The 14677-nt window shown below is 43.7% G+C and overlaps 1 protein-coding gene across 2 annotated transcripts in view; it reads left to right on the top strand.

Moving 5' to 3' along the window:
* The window catches only part of LOC106746431 (neuroligin-2-like), a 110894-nt gene that overhangs the window by 53446 nt on the left and 42771 nt on the right, over positions 1 to 14677 (top strand). For both annotated transcript variants that reach the window (XM_014623036.1, XM_014623035.1), the window contains exon 2: positions 164 to 724. In XM_014623036.1, coding sequence (XP_014478522.1) covers positions 506 to 724 — 219 coding nt within the window. In that variant the 5' untranslated portion in view covers positions 164 to 505. The remainder of the gene's footprint in view (positions 1 to 163; positions 725 to 14677) is intronic.

Below are 14677 nucleotides of genomic sequence, written 5' to 3'. Positions count from 1 at the left end.
AATAGAAACGAGGAAACTCTCCAACCCAGACGATCTAATCGATTTTAATCTGTCGCTTTAATAAACACGCGAGAATCCGTCGTCCGAGAAAAGAAACGAGAAGTTCCGCAGACCGTACATACATAGGCACAATGTTATATCGGATTCTCGTTTGTGTTTACAGCTTTCGTCCGTCGGACGACGTCCCGCTGCATCTTGACGACCGAGGAGGAGGTTCCGTCCCCCCAACTTTCTCATTCGAGATGTTTTGAGAGCAATTTAACTTGGACTCCGGTCGGTCGCCCGAAGGGTGGGCCGCCGCGGGTCGGCGGAATAAGAGCGGTGTCGCGCGATGCGCGAATCCGCCGTGGAGTCATCGCCACGTGACCGGGCGAATTATTAGCGGAGCGACGTGATCGGTTTTCCCCGACACACGTCTGCCCCGTCGGCCGGCTCCTCGACGACCAAGGTCGCCGCGCGGTTATGCTGGTGGCGTCGCTGCAGGTGGCCGCCAGCAAATGCTGTCATGCTGCTGCCATGCCAGCCGGCGGCCCGGAGCCGGCCGCTGGTCGCGAGGACTCCGATCGGACCCAAGCGTCCTGCTTGCCGCTCCTGCGTAGGACTCGCCCTGTTGATCGCCCTGCTAAGCCTGACCGGCGACGGCCGCGCCGCCTCTCAGCCTACGACCCGCTACGCTTCGCGTATCGTCGAGACGAAGAGCGGACAGATACGTGGAATACTTCAGGTATGTATTCGAGAAGGCTGTGTGCGAAAATGCAGAGCCGTCATCCTTTATCCTATATATTTTTGTCGCTTGTTCGTTATTTCTAATGTCGATATCGGAAGAAATTCCATCTCAGGTAGTAACCATAGAGTAACATATAATATTACTGTATGTACCTCGGTGACTACAGCAGGCAGACGGGATATTCGTTTCTGGACAATGTCGTGTCGATCGTGTTGCTTGCCATCGTTTACAAAGGAACTCTCGTACAAATAAATCCATATAATATTAAATAAACGCGCGCGAGTCAACTATACGAGTCACAATAATTAATGTGGCTCTATAATTCTAACTAAAATTAACGTTTATCACTGAGACACGTGTCAACATTTATATATATAATTTAATTAACCTTCCGAATTTTTATTATGATCAAAGCGATGCATATTATATGTAGGAAAGATGTATTCAGTATAGAAATTTGTTTTTTTCGCGCACGTTTTGATAAAGTGTCGTTGAAAGAGTTCCATATTTTTCGGGAAAAATCACTTCTGCGTACATTTTTATTCCTTGCTCTCTCTCTCTCTCTCTCTCTCTCTCTCTCTCCTCTCTCTCTTTCTGAATTTTCCAAACTTCCTTCAAATTTCTTTTTGACATATTATAAATATATCCTTACCCGGCGAGACTACTGTGGTGTACATTTTCGGTTCATGAGTGAGTTTCTACCTTCGAGGAAAATTCTTTGCGTGTAGGATAGCGAGAAGAAGACGACTGATTCGTCGTCGGGATTTCGGGTGTCCCGCAGGTGGATCCCCAACACGCGCGAGGACGCTTGTTGGATATCGCGAATCGGCTCGTCCGGTATTACCGGGCGCGCTGTTTCCGCGGTTCCGCTGGGGAGAGATTTATCGTCTGGTCGACCGTTTTTCCGTTTGGCGTCGTCGCGACACGTTCGCCGGGAAGTTCGGCAGCGTCAATTATTCGCGCGCTCGGGCGCGCGACGTGTCGTTCTTTATGACTTTCAAATTGAAATTCGCGGCGGGACGGAAAGGTGTCAAGCTTAGCAAGGGATGTTTCCACCGTCAATTTCGCGCCACGAACAAGGAAAGTTATTGAAAGATATTGAAGATCCGAAGATAAAGAACCGGTAAGAAATGTAAGTTTTCAGCTCAGACGATATTTTTCGCAACATTTACCGAAAGTTTTCTATAAAGTCCAGGGAATTCAAAGGGAATTAATTGATATTAATCTTAGCTTGACATTTGTGGGTCAAAAGTGAAAAATTATGAAGGTATTGTCCATTAGTGCTGTTATTTTCAGTAAGGCATCAAGGAAACCAATCATAAATTTAGTACTTGTCGAGCGAAATTACGTTTCTATACATTAGTTTCACTACCTAAATAATAGGACTGCGACCGTTATTCCGGATATTGGGATACAATATATGACGATGTGAACATATAAACGAATCTTTTTGATCACAGAAGGAAAACTGTGCAAAACCATAATTTAATTAACACTCCGGCGGCCGCAATCGGAAAATTACGTCAATAGTAATATACATTTTTCAGATACTATCATTTTCTGATGGAACTATTAATTAAATTATGGTTTTGCACAGTTTCTTTCTGCAATCAGAAGGATTCATTTATGGATATTCAAAAATACAAAGTTAATTTAATGAGTTAATAAAGCTTAATGAATTAACAGTTCAATTAAAATATGATAATATCTGAGAGATATATGCGACCAATGACGTAATTTGCCGATTACGACCGTCGAAGTGTTCAATATGTGCATATATATTTCAAGTATTACTGTTAACTTTGTGCCGTTGTATTTTCGAAACATAATAGTCAATAATTCTGTATATTTGTGTCTGCATATTAGTCTTTAATAACATAGGAATTTTTCATCAAAATTTCCTAGTAAACATGATGATTTATTAATAATGTCAATTGAATTAATGATGTGTTAATAACGTCAGAGACATAATTAATACACGATCATGTATGGGTCTCACAGACCAAATGTGGCGAACTAAACAGCGAAAAATAATTTTGTCAACAGGATTAAATATATTATTTGCCGGATAAAGGGATGATACGACGCTTGGCTGCTGTACACGTTCGTTAAAAATCTGGAGGCTAAGTCCGGCGTGCGTTACAATTTCATCCTCCCGCTGAGATTTAAATTATCGCGCCCAATATTCAACGACGGCTCTCACTAACCGATATTTCTTACTCTGCGTCGCGAGTTCCAATGAGTCGCCGGAAAATGGAGTATCCCGCAGGGTGGACCGGCCGGATGGTGTATCGTATTGCTTCGTGCGGCAATCGATTCGAGGGTATTTCGCATAGGTCGATTCTTTCTGTTTGCAGAGAGGTCGGGCGGCGGTTATAATGATGGTGGACATGATGACATGGATATTTGGATACCGTGTGTACAGGATGGGATAATATCTTGGACGCGGAATTAATCTCCCACCGCGATTCATAAACGAACTGTGAATCAATTTTGGTCAAACGCGCGTACATATGCCCGCGCGCGTCCAGTTAAATATCTTGTTAACTAATATTAGAATAATTATGATAATATCGGCGATGTTCTGTATTGACAACGCTACGGCTGGTGACCGTATTAATATTCATATTAACAATTTGCTGTTCGCCTCTGTACAGCGACGTTAACGATAATAGAAATATTAACGACCGATGTATCGCCGGCGTTGGCGCGCGCAAATTACAAAGAAGAATTCGCCGAATGAGCGAACACGAGCACGCTCTCGCGTCGTGAAATTTGTGCAATCGTCCACGCGCGATCGTCCGTCACACGAGATCTTTTCGGAGCGGGAGAAAGAGAGAGAGAGAGAGAGAGAGAGAGAGAGACTGAAATAAATATCGTGCGCTTAATGTTTTCTAATTAACATACCAAGGAACTTTTATATACCGGTGCATTAATCTCGCGACTTCAATTATTTCCACATTACCGTTGTCTTTTCACCGCCTCTTAAATTTGACTGTCTCGCTCTGTATTTTTTTTCCGTGTTTCATCCCTTCTTTCTTCTTCTCTCTTTCTACCTATCTCTCTTCCCCTCTCTCTCCCCTTTCTCATCACTTCTTCCATCCAATTTAACTCGTCGTTCCCAGTGCTCAACACCTTTTCTTTTTTCTCCCTTCTTTCCCTTCTTCTTCCTCTCTCACATGCACCCACCGTACTCTTTCATTAAACGCGTTACTGTCCTCCTATCACTCCCACAAACTTCGCAGACCTCCGCCTTCCTTACCCGGCGTCAGTTTCCTCTTTTCCCGTCCCTTTAACTTATTACCGCATCTAAATCTTGCTGTCGACCCGACGTTGAAAGTTCCCTTTGCCTGCTAAGTATCTTGACCGAGCGATAGCTCTTATATCCCCTTGCAGTTTTTGACGCGTTGCAACGTTCTATCTAATTAACCGAGAACACGCGTGCCCGTGTTTGTTGGCTCTTCCGCCGTAATTCCTTTAGCTAACCGTCACTTTCTCGAAAAAAAAAACGAAAGAAGGAGAAGAAAAAGAAGAAAAAGAATGGATAGGTGGATACATAGAGAGAGAGAGAGGGGAGGGGGGGAGAATGAAGGGAAAGAGAAAACGTAACAAGGCCCTCGTCAAAGGGTATAGCGTAAAACAATTACAGTTGAAACAAGCTTTTATTGCGCGGGGAATTTCGCAATCGGAATTAAAACAATTAAATTTGAAATGACGTGCTGCGGGAGAATCCACCGGTTTTATTCGGCTATTTCCGATACATACTGTGTATAGCCAACGTACGCCGGCCGTGGAGCGGCTAGTGGAGAGTCAGAGAAAGAGAGAGAGAGAGAGGGCGAGAACGTGGTTCGATATCTCCGATGGCTCCAACGACAGCGAAATTTTTCCAGGAGACAATCCGCTGGTAGCTCGTCTATCGGCACCGAAGCGTTTTCACAACACCGATCAGTCAGAGCGAGGCGAGGCCGATTTGACGTTTACTGCGACATTCGCTACGCCTGATGGTAGACATCAATTACGTCTAATAGATATTCATATCGACAAGAGGCGGATCGATGGACGCCCGATGATTTCCCCTGCCAATGCCGCTCGCAGTTTCCGCCAGTGTCGGCGAATCGTTCGCGCCCGTCGTTAAGGTAACTGCGGGCGGCGGCATATATCGCGAGCGAAAATGATTTCGCGATTCGCGCGCGCGTGGCCGCGGGGCTGAAGTCTGCCAATTTGATATCACTGACGCGCCGGCCGGTATCAATTCACACGGAATCGCTCGTCACATCCGGCGAAAGTAGTCTCCCCTCTCTCTCTCTCTCTGTCTGTAATTTACGTTGTGATGGACAGATATTTGACAAATAACCTTCATTAAACGATACACGCCGATTTTATTTATCTTTTAAGACTTGATATAAGACCACATAAAATGATTTGTATCAAAAAAATTAGCTCAACATCAAATGCAGCATTTATACTGGTTGAAGGAGGTGGGGGGGGGGAGTCTTATTTTTAATAATATTATAAAATATTTTACAAATAACACATTTCAGAGAAAAATTTTTCGGACAATAATTACCTGATTTCACAGTATGTACGATATTTATGTAAGATATTTTCATGAATATTTTTGCATAAATAATCGTCTTATGTGGTTTGTATTAAATCTCGAAAGATAAACAAAATCAGCGTGCATTACGCTTGATGAAGGCTACTTGTGAGTGGTACAAAGCGTTGCAGTGGCCCACGGCTGAAAGAAGGAGACTTTATGTCTTATGGGCTGCTTCCTGTTTTTAGTGCTTCCATCGGGTAGTCGGATTATATAGCCGACAATCTGAAGGAGATTGTGCCTAGAAAAGAGGGGACATTTCAAGCACGGACAAACTGCTGGCTTCTTGCGGATATAAAACGAGCATGTTTAAAAAATCGTTTAATTTTTATTAATCTAATTATTTATTTCTTAAGTTTAAGTATTCGGCAATTGCGCCATGGAATTCTATACCGCAAGATGTGAAAAATGCGGGTTCCGCAGGGGTTTTCAGAGCTAAACTTTTCAAACATTTGCAGGAATTATCGTAATGTTGATCGAGATAGCTCGTATTCTCCTTGTCCACAATCACAATCGAATTTCTAACGACCCAGCGCACGCAAATCTAGTTATGTATGTTTGCTTGCATCTCTTACAAATATTTATATTTGTGTCTGTGTTGTGTGCGAGATAGATTCGAGTAAGTGTATAATGCGTATACACACATATATATTATCGTTGATTATTTTTCTTTTCTCCAAGAATACTAATAGTTTTCTTTCAAATACTACGTGGTATAACTATTATACACATCTCACTTATGCAGTAACAAATTTTATATTAAATTTAACATACATGTTCCAGACGGTCCACTCAAATTTTTGTGTCAATTTAACGCGAGATGAATATATTGGAAAGTAACACAAATATTATATATAAAAAAATTAGCACAAAATTACTTTGACACACTGAAGCATAAAATATGTTACTTTAACACTTACATCTGTTAAATATTAAGCCGACACGAGATGTTTAGCTAACATAAACACAATATGTTAAATTAATACACAGGTATGTTAAAAACACAAAAGTTTGAACAAAGACCGATTTTAACACAAGTAGAAAATGTCTTTATCGTTTATACATGCTCTGTTTTTAAATGTACACACACGTACTTCATTTTTTCTACTTCGTATACTTTGCTTTTTGTTTTCTTCCTTCTGCTTACCTTTCACTATTAATTTGCACTGTAATACCACAAAAATAACGTCTTTAGAGAGGAAATGTCCCAGAACGATAATAAAAGCATCTCTCTCTGCATGCGATCGTTATTTGACTTTCTGACGCTCGATATATTTACGCGCGTCGTCTCGTCGGGCCGCGCCGCGCGAAATTACGAATCGCGTTTTCTCGCACGAAATTGCGCCACGTCGGGAACGATCGCGAGAACGGGACTCGAGCGTTAATCCCCCGAGCCAATTACTGCGATCCCGCAATTTCGTCTCCGCGTTATCGCGCTGTAAGACGCTGTAAATTGCGCGGAATACCACGCTGCCGCGACGCGAAACTTCGATACGTCGAACGCGATGTAAATTTATTTATACCTCCGAGAGAGAGAAAGAGGGGGAGATAAAAAGAAGGTTAAAAAGAGAGGAAGACAGATGGATGGAAGAGAGTGGCGATGGTAGATCGACGGAGTGAAATATTTGGGAGTTAAATATTTATGGCGAGTTTATGGTGAAATATTTATAGCGCTCGTCGGCTTGTATCCTGCGCGATACTTAAGCGAGCAAGAGAGAGAGAGAGGGAGGGAGGGAGGGAGGGAGGGATCCACTTAAAATACGAAGTCGCGTCCTACAGCGGATATTACTCGGACACGATCCGCTCTTTCGCTCTGAACGCCTCATTTTGTTGGTACACACCTCGGGATCTTCGGGATTTCAGAGCATGAATGAGACGCGCGCGCGGATTATGGCGCCGCCGTCGTCGCGATTGAAACATCCGTATGGATCAGGTCGCCGCGGCAGTCGCTTTGGCGGAATTGCGGGATCCGCAATTTACCGGCCTTTTTTCGTCCGACAGTCCCCGGGCGGATGGATGGATAACGAGAAAACTTTTTCGCTCAGGACGCCTCGTGGCCTTTACATTACGTCGTAACGCGCCGCAACTCACGCTTGTCGTTTTTGTTCCCGCGCGCGGTCCATTTCGCACGATCAGTACGTCCTGCCGGGAGGAAAACATTGCTCTGTCAAACGCCGCTATACGTACATACGGAACGGACGCTCCTCTTCGTCGTGATATATAAGCACAATTGTTTTGCATATTGCCGTTTCCTGATGCGCGAGTCGGTCGCATCCGATCGATTATCATTACGATTGCTACGGACGCGACTTAGGACGCGCGTTCATCCGTTATTCTATACGCGATTGTACGTACCGCGAGATGTATCGACACGCGGAATATTTATCAGCGCCCGCTTCCTCCCGTACGAAATAGAGCTTAGCTGGAATATCGAGTTTTTATGTGCATGCACGCTGAATTCCCGGTGAAATCTCGCTCGAGAATTCGATTTCTCTCGTCGATCTTACGGGGAGTTAGCCATCCGCTTCCTTCGGTACGATGTCGCGAAGAGCCACCAAGGTTGGTATAGGTCAAATCGAAACATACCCATGTTTCTCGGCTGTAAAATATTGAACTCTGTCGGGCGAAACATGAATTTCGTTTGCTATGTGCAGTAGATGGGGCGCTGAAGCGACAGTTTACAAGGGCGTTCTGTCTGTATTATTAGAGTCGTTTTTGATTTTTCGTTGTGCTTTGACGAAGTTTCCATATCGAGACTTTACTATGAAATTTCATTTCACTGAAAGTGAAACAGTTGAAACTACCGGTGATTGATTTGATTGATTTTCCCCTGTTTGTTTTTCCCCTGTTTTGTTTGTCTGTTTAAAATAGCCGGGAAGAAGAAGCCGGAGAATCCCTTTCCATATAATAAAGAAGCGATATACATTACACAAGCGATATATATTATACAATTTTTTAACTTTTAAAAATATGTAAGATTGATAAATATATATTGATATGTAATAAATGTACAAAATAATGTAATTTAAGTATTTTTTTTTTTAATTTTCTATAGATATCATAGGTTTTTTTTGAAACTTAATTTCTAAAAACCTCAAACGTCTTGATAAATTGTTATTTACAAGGTAATAAGATGTTCATAAAACTATCATATATTTCGGCACAGAAGTGTTGCCGGTTCGCGTCCGTGTGTATAAATTTTAATTTTCGACAGAACTTTTTTGAGCCTGAAAACAAAATGGTACGTTGATTTTGATGCTTTTCCTCTAACTCAATCGCCATTCGAACAATATTCCGCGAGGCGGAAGAGACGCATGTCGTTTCTCTCTCATTTATTTATTTCCACCGGGCGAATCCCGGCGACGGTACGAGCGCGTTAATCAGATTTCTATTCGTCGCCCTCGAAGAGAGAAGGCTCGCGAAAAAAAATTATTTATAGGTGCGCATTTTAATACGGTTATACTGCGGCGGTTTTACAAGAGCCCACCCGGCGAAGAGCGCATAAGTTTGAAGCTTCATAAATTTCCCTCACGGCGCATATAATTCCCACGCGAGGCGCGGCGAGGTGAAGCGAGGCGCGTCTACGTGATATCCCGCCGCGGAATTTTTTCGCTCCTCCTCCGAACGCGAGCCGATTGGCATTGCAAATGCACTAAATGTATGCTCTTACCGCGTTCGTCAATTTGGCCTTTGTAGCCGGAAATCCTTCCCCGTCATCGCCGGAATTTCAATCTTGGAAATATTTTCCAAGGCCGGCGAGAGAGGAGCGAGGCCGCGAGATCCATTCTCTGATCCGTTTTTCCCCTTTCTCCTCCCTTTCTCCCTCTCTACAAAACTGAAATTCTTATAGAATGCATGTATTTACGTTGAAAATATTTCATATCTAGTATCGTATTCTTTTTTTGTGAATTCACCATTAGCTATAAGGTAAAATGGGGTAATGCAGTCAACTAAGCGGAAACTCTCATAAAACTGGAAAGAAATGTCGGATTCAATATTTGTTTAATGAAATGGATACCTATAAGTGTTTACTAGAAGTAGTGCAAAATATCCCATAAAAATATGTAGCAGAGATACAGATGAAAAAGAAAAAAAATGAGATTACTCCGACCTCGGAATAATTCCGGTCAGTGCTGTTCACAGTGTATAAAAACAGAGAGGACATTTCATTGAAAATCGAAGGAGGTTTAAGTAAAGTTTTCGAAAATAGTGTAATAATTCAGCATGAATAAATGTAACGACTTGCCACGCTTCTTTAGCAGCGATCCTTACATTAGAAAACGACGTGGCAAATTTTTCGCAATAGCTCAACCACGCCGAGACAGCGGTATTTTGTCTGATGCGGCCTTCTACGACACGAACTTACAGAATTCACTTCGTTCCCAGTCGAGGTACAGAAGTGAACGGTATTACCCCATTCTCCTCTATTTAGCAACGCAAGTTGACACATAAGCATCATTCTATCTTTGTCACTCATTGGATATGGAACGAAGACAAAATGATGCCTGTGTCGACGCTAAATGGAATTTTTATTTTGCCACGACGTGACCTGCAAACCGGAGCACCCTTCCTCGCGCGATAATTTTTCGCGAGAAATCGACGACACGCTCGATCAAATACAAAAACCTCGCGAACGTGTCCTGCGCGGACGAATCTTCTTCCCGGCCGTTTTCACGGTGGCGGAGGTCCACCGAGTGGACGGGGCAGCCGTTTCACGACTTTGAGGCTTAATAAATTTCTCTTACATTTATGTGCCGGTATAACTCATTGGCGACGCGACCATCGCATATAACTTCACCGCCAAAAGCTTCCATACGGCCATTATTGGCCGCTCGGACCGCGCACGCGGTGTGCACGCCGACGTAAATTCTCCGTATCTTCGCCATTTTTCCGGTCGACTTCCTTTGTCGCGCGCCGCATAATTTATCGCGCCGTTCCCGAATTTATGTAATTTATCGTCCCGCTTAAATCAACCGCAGAATCTTTATTCCCCTCCCCCTCTATTTTCTTTCAACTCTCGCAACAAACCGCGCGTAATTGCGTTGTCGCGCGCCTACGTTCCTGGCATTCGATAAGGGCCGCACAATCGCGTTTTTCCGCCTTTTTCGCTCGCTGACTTCATTCGAGCCCCCCCTCCCCCTCCCCCCGTTGAACTCGCTGGAAACTTCCGGACAAATGCGCCGCAACGTGGATGGCCGGGAGGCTTCCGATTCAGAAGGTACACATTAAAAGCTTTTTCCGCGATTTAAACGCGATATAATCCCGATGACAAAAACGAGCCGTAATTTTCGCTGCTAATTAATGCGCAACTCCTGGTGCGCCGGGGCCGCAAATTAAACGCGTACGTGCGAATATGCAGAAACGCAGTATTAATTTGCTTCGCTTTAGCACGCTATACGTCCTGTCCTTCGCGCCGTTGTTGCATCCGTAATTTATGACGTAACCAAATTTATTTCGCTCGTTACCATTCGTATGTACGAGATGAGACCTAATGAATATCGCGCTCGCGAGAAATGTAAACAATCCCTTTAGGGTAGCAATTGTCGCGGAACGAATAAGCATATGCAAATTGTCGTGCGACATACAATCACAAAACACGCGTTTACGCGCGCGCGTGTGTATGTAATCACGAAATAATAAATCAGTAAACCGTTGTAATTGCGCCATCTTTAAATAAACACGCACATTCGGCCGTTCTTAAATATGCATTATGCGCGCGCGAAACTTTTATATTAATATGTCCCGTCATACGGGATACATCCCGGATGAGATCGACAGCGCATCACTATCTGGTAACGTTCGCAGCGTGTTTCCACTGACACGCCGACGCGCGCCGGTAAATGTGGGCCATCAATTTCACTTTGTATCCAAGAGAGAGATTTCGGCCCCGCCGTCTCTCTCGTTATTCCGTCGCTCACTCTCCTCGTTCTTCTCCGTTCCATTGAAGGGGCAAAAAAGAAACGGACGATTTCACCTTCGAACTCTTCAGCTTGTCCCGGAGCGAACTCGACGAAGTCCGGGCTCGTCGTTTTTCGTGCTCCTCCCACGAAAGGGCGAAGGAGACGGAGAGAAAAGGAGATGGAAAGACAGAGATAATTGCATCATCAGCCGTCCCTTCATCCAGACTAGGAGTGTGTACGGCGTGCCGCGGAGCTTAATTTTAATGACGAATTCTTCGTCCACAATTTGCAATGAATTTTTTGCGACGAGGACGCGTCGAGAGAGCCAATAATTTCTGCAGCTTCCGCTTATTTTTTTGTTTCTCCACGTGCCTGAGAGTAAATCGACCTCCCCGTCCGGCTCGCTCGCCGGCGAACGAAAAGTTTCTCCGCGTTCCGGAAATAATGAGAATTACGATCACGTCTGCGGGCGACTGATTTCGAAATAAAATTCGTCCCGTTCGCCGGGAGATTATAATAATTCACCGTTACGCAGTCCGCCCACGAACCGTTCCCGCCCGCCTCGGCGTCTTTCCCCGCGTCCAAGTGCGTCCGAAAGGCGCAGACAGGGGCAATAATCCGGCCATAAGTCTCGTCCCGCAGCTATCACCCACTGACTATTATTCGGGCTGGGAGCGCTCGAACGGAACGGCTGTGTGAGCGAGTAACGTTTATTATTTATCCTGGTATACCCTTTCACTCTCTCAGGATATAGAGTGTGAACACTAATAAATCCATTCCCGAAGTGGTTATCGTCGATGAAATAAATTATATTCAGTCGAATATAAGCGCAGAATGCACAAATGTTTTAATTCAGTTTTGTTCACCGTCGATTAAGGTGATTGATCCGTGACAGTACCGTTAGAAAAGCAATAGTTAAGATGAAGAAACTCGACCCATTTTTATACGTAAGAGTAACTTGGCGGCCGTTAGCTGTGATACATGTAAATAGTGTTAACTTACGGCCAATCTTTTTCTCATGTGTGTAGGTCGTGCTTCCATTAACATGCCATTTGAAAAGATTCCTAAGAAAATGACGGATCGATCAGCTTAAAGTAAGCACAAGTAAGACGCGATTTGATTTTAAAAAGAGATCGCAACCTCGAGTCCTGAAATTTTTATTTGATGGCAGAAAGTAGATGTATAATTTAAATGAGGCCAAAAACTCTCTCTTTGCAGTTCTAATGTATTCCGGGGGATTTTTCCACATGACTTCCACATCGTGTGTATCAACGTTATGTAAATTCCGCGTGTAATTAGACGCGGCGAAATTACGATTACACAATTCATCCCCCTTACGCGCGGGCTATGTTGAGTAAAAGGTGAGTGGAGTTCTTCTACGGTGTTTCGTAGCAATTTTCATTCACCGGATATATACGGTAACGCGTTACGCACGGAGACGCGGCCCCGCGGCCGCAATTACCGAATTCTCTAAAATGTTAGACTAGCTCTTACGCGGTTGCGTGACATTTCATTATCTCAAATTGGCGCAGTTAATGGACACGCTGATATCATCGATGTAACAAAGTGTAACCGGTTTCAAAGGTTAACGTACGTTAATATTCACGCAGGAACGAAGGATACATTAATTTTCTCGCATAATACTAACAGAGATGTGTTAGTTTAAATACGTATAATTTATCGGATTTAACTCGAACATTGTCGGCAAAATATAACGAACACGTTATGTCAGACTACGGATTAGGATCGAAATTGGATTGAAATTCAGCACAATCGGAGCAAAGCTTACTAATTCGCGTTTAATGAACTTTGTTCTGATTGGCCAAATTTCGATCCAATGTTAATCTTAGTCTGATACAGGCTTTACTGTCAATAGATATTCAAAAATACAAGGCTCCGTAAGAAAAAGAGGAATCTCGTCGCATGATTAACAGATGTCATACTTACGTCAATTGAAAATTCATAAATCATTTTCTTCGTATTTTAATAAATTCATCCCCGATGGAGTGTCGATGGATGAAACGAGGAGGGTCGTGTTTAAACCGATCATCAATAACCTCAGATTTTTCCCGCTTCGATCTATTGGAACAATTGGATAAATTTTCTTGATAATGAAAGACTATATTTTTCTTTTTGGAATTATTTTTATTTCTCAATATAACCTTTCGGAATTTCAATACACATTTTATCCAGCGATGCTCCAATGCTTTTATTCCACACCGAAAGTCCGAGCTCTTCATGATTCTCAAAATAATCGTTTGTTATAAAAATAATTCCAAATTTCAACTCATTATTTGAGGAAAATCGCTTGCCAAGAAGCTTTTTAAAGTATGGAAATAAATGGAAGTCAGATAAAGTTTAGTCAGGCGAATCAAATTGATTTAGCAGCAAATTCGTACTTCAATTCGGCGACTTCTGCCGTCGAAACTACACGTATTGTATGAACACGTGCATTATCTTGATAAAGAATGCAATTTTTTCTACGATAAACCCGATCTTCTTTCATGAATTTTTTTAGTTTAATTGATCCAAAAAATTAGCACGGTACTCTCCTGTTATCGTCTCATTTTTTGGAAGATAATTAATCCCTTTGGTATCCTAAAAATTGAAGACATAATCTTCGCTGCACACACAGCGACTGACTTTGCCTTCTTCGCTGACAGAGAATCACAATGATTTCATTGTTTCGATTGCTGTTTTGTTTCGGGTGTAGCAGTGGTGAACCCAATCAGTAGTTCGACAAATCGACGGAGAAAATTAGATTTCGGCTGGATTTGCCGGGGACTCGAGAGACTGACGTGTCTCACGAAGAACGACGAACGACAACCGCGCGGTGACGGTGAAAGCGCGCGCGTTCAAAGGAATCGCTCATCCGTCGTCCTGTCACGCGCTTTTCTTTCGAAACTCGGCCCGCCCGCGAATCCGTGCACTTCCATCTTCCCGCAGAGGATCTCGCTAAACTCCTGCGTGGTCTGCGATGGAAACCCGTTTAAAGAGCACACCCGCAATGTAAAGGACACGCAGCGCGCAAAGTGCTCCACCTACGGACGTACTTGGCGCATCCCCTGATTTATTTCCGACATGCCGCTGCCTCGCCGGTTCACCGATGTACCGTATGTCCTTTTCCGTGTTCCTGCAGTTGTCGTGCCCCCCCCCCCCTCCTCCTCTTTTCTCTGGAGCTGATGATTTTCAATTTCGCCAACGCGAAAGTCAATTAGTCCGCCCTGGCCGGACAGCCAACTCGCCGGGCACAAAATTCGCGAATCCGCGCGCGAAATTAATATTTCATGCGACGTCATCGCCGTCATCCGCCGGGATTTTATGGAAGCCTCAATAAGCGCCGATTGTTATCGGCAGTCGCATGACGCGTATTTAATTTTTAATGCAATCGAAAATGTCGAATCGAATACTTCGAACTCTTATTTCCTCGTCCCTCTTCCCCCCCCCCCCCCC

This window comes from Dinoponera quadriceps, unplaced genomic scaffold (genome assembly GCF_001313825.1).
Source record: "Dinoponera quadriceps isolate SergipeBrazil2010 unplaced genomic scaffold, ASM131382v1 scaffold1915, whole genome shotgun sequence".
Taxonomy (NCBI): domain Eukaryota; kingdom Metazoa; phylum Arthropoda; class Insecta; order Hymenoptera; family Formicidae; genus Dinoponera; species Dinoponera quadriceps.
This window is presented reverse-complemented; position numbering and strand designations above follow the sequence as displayed.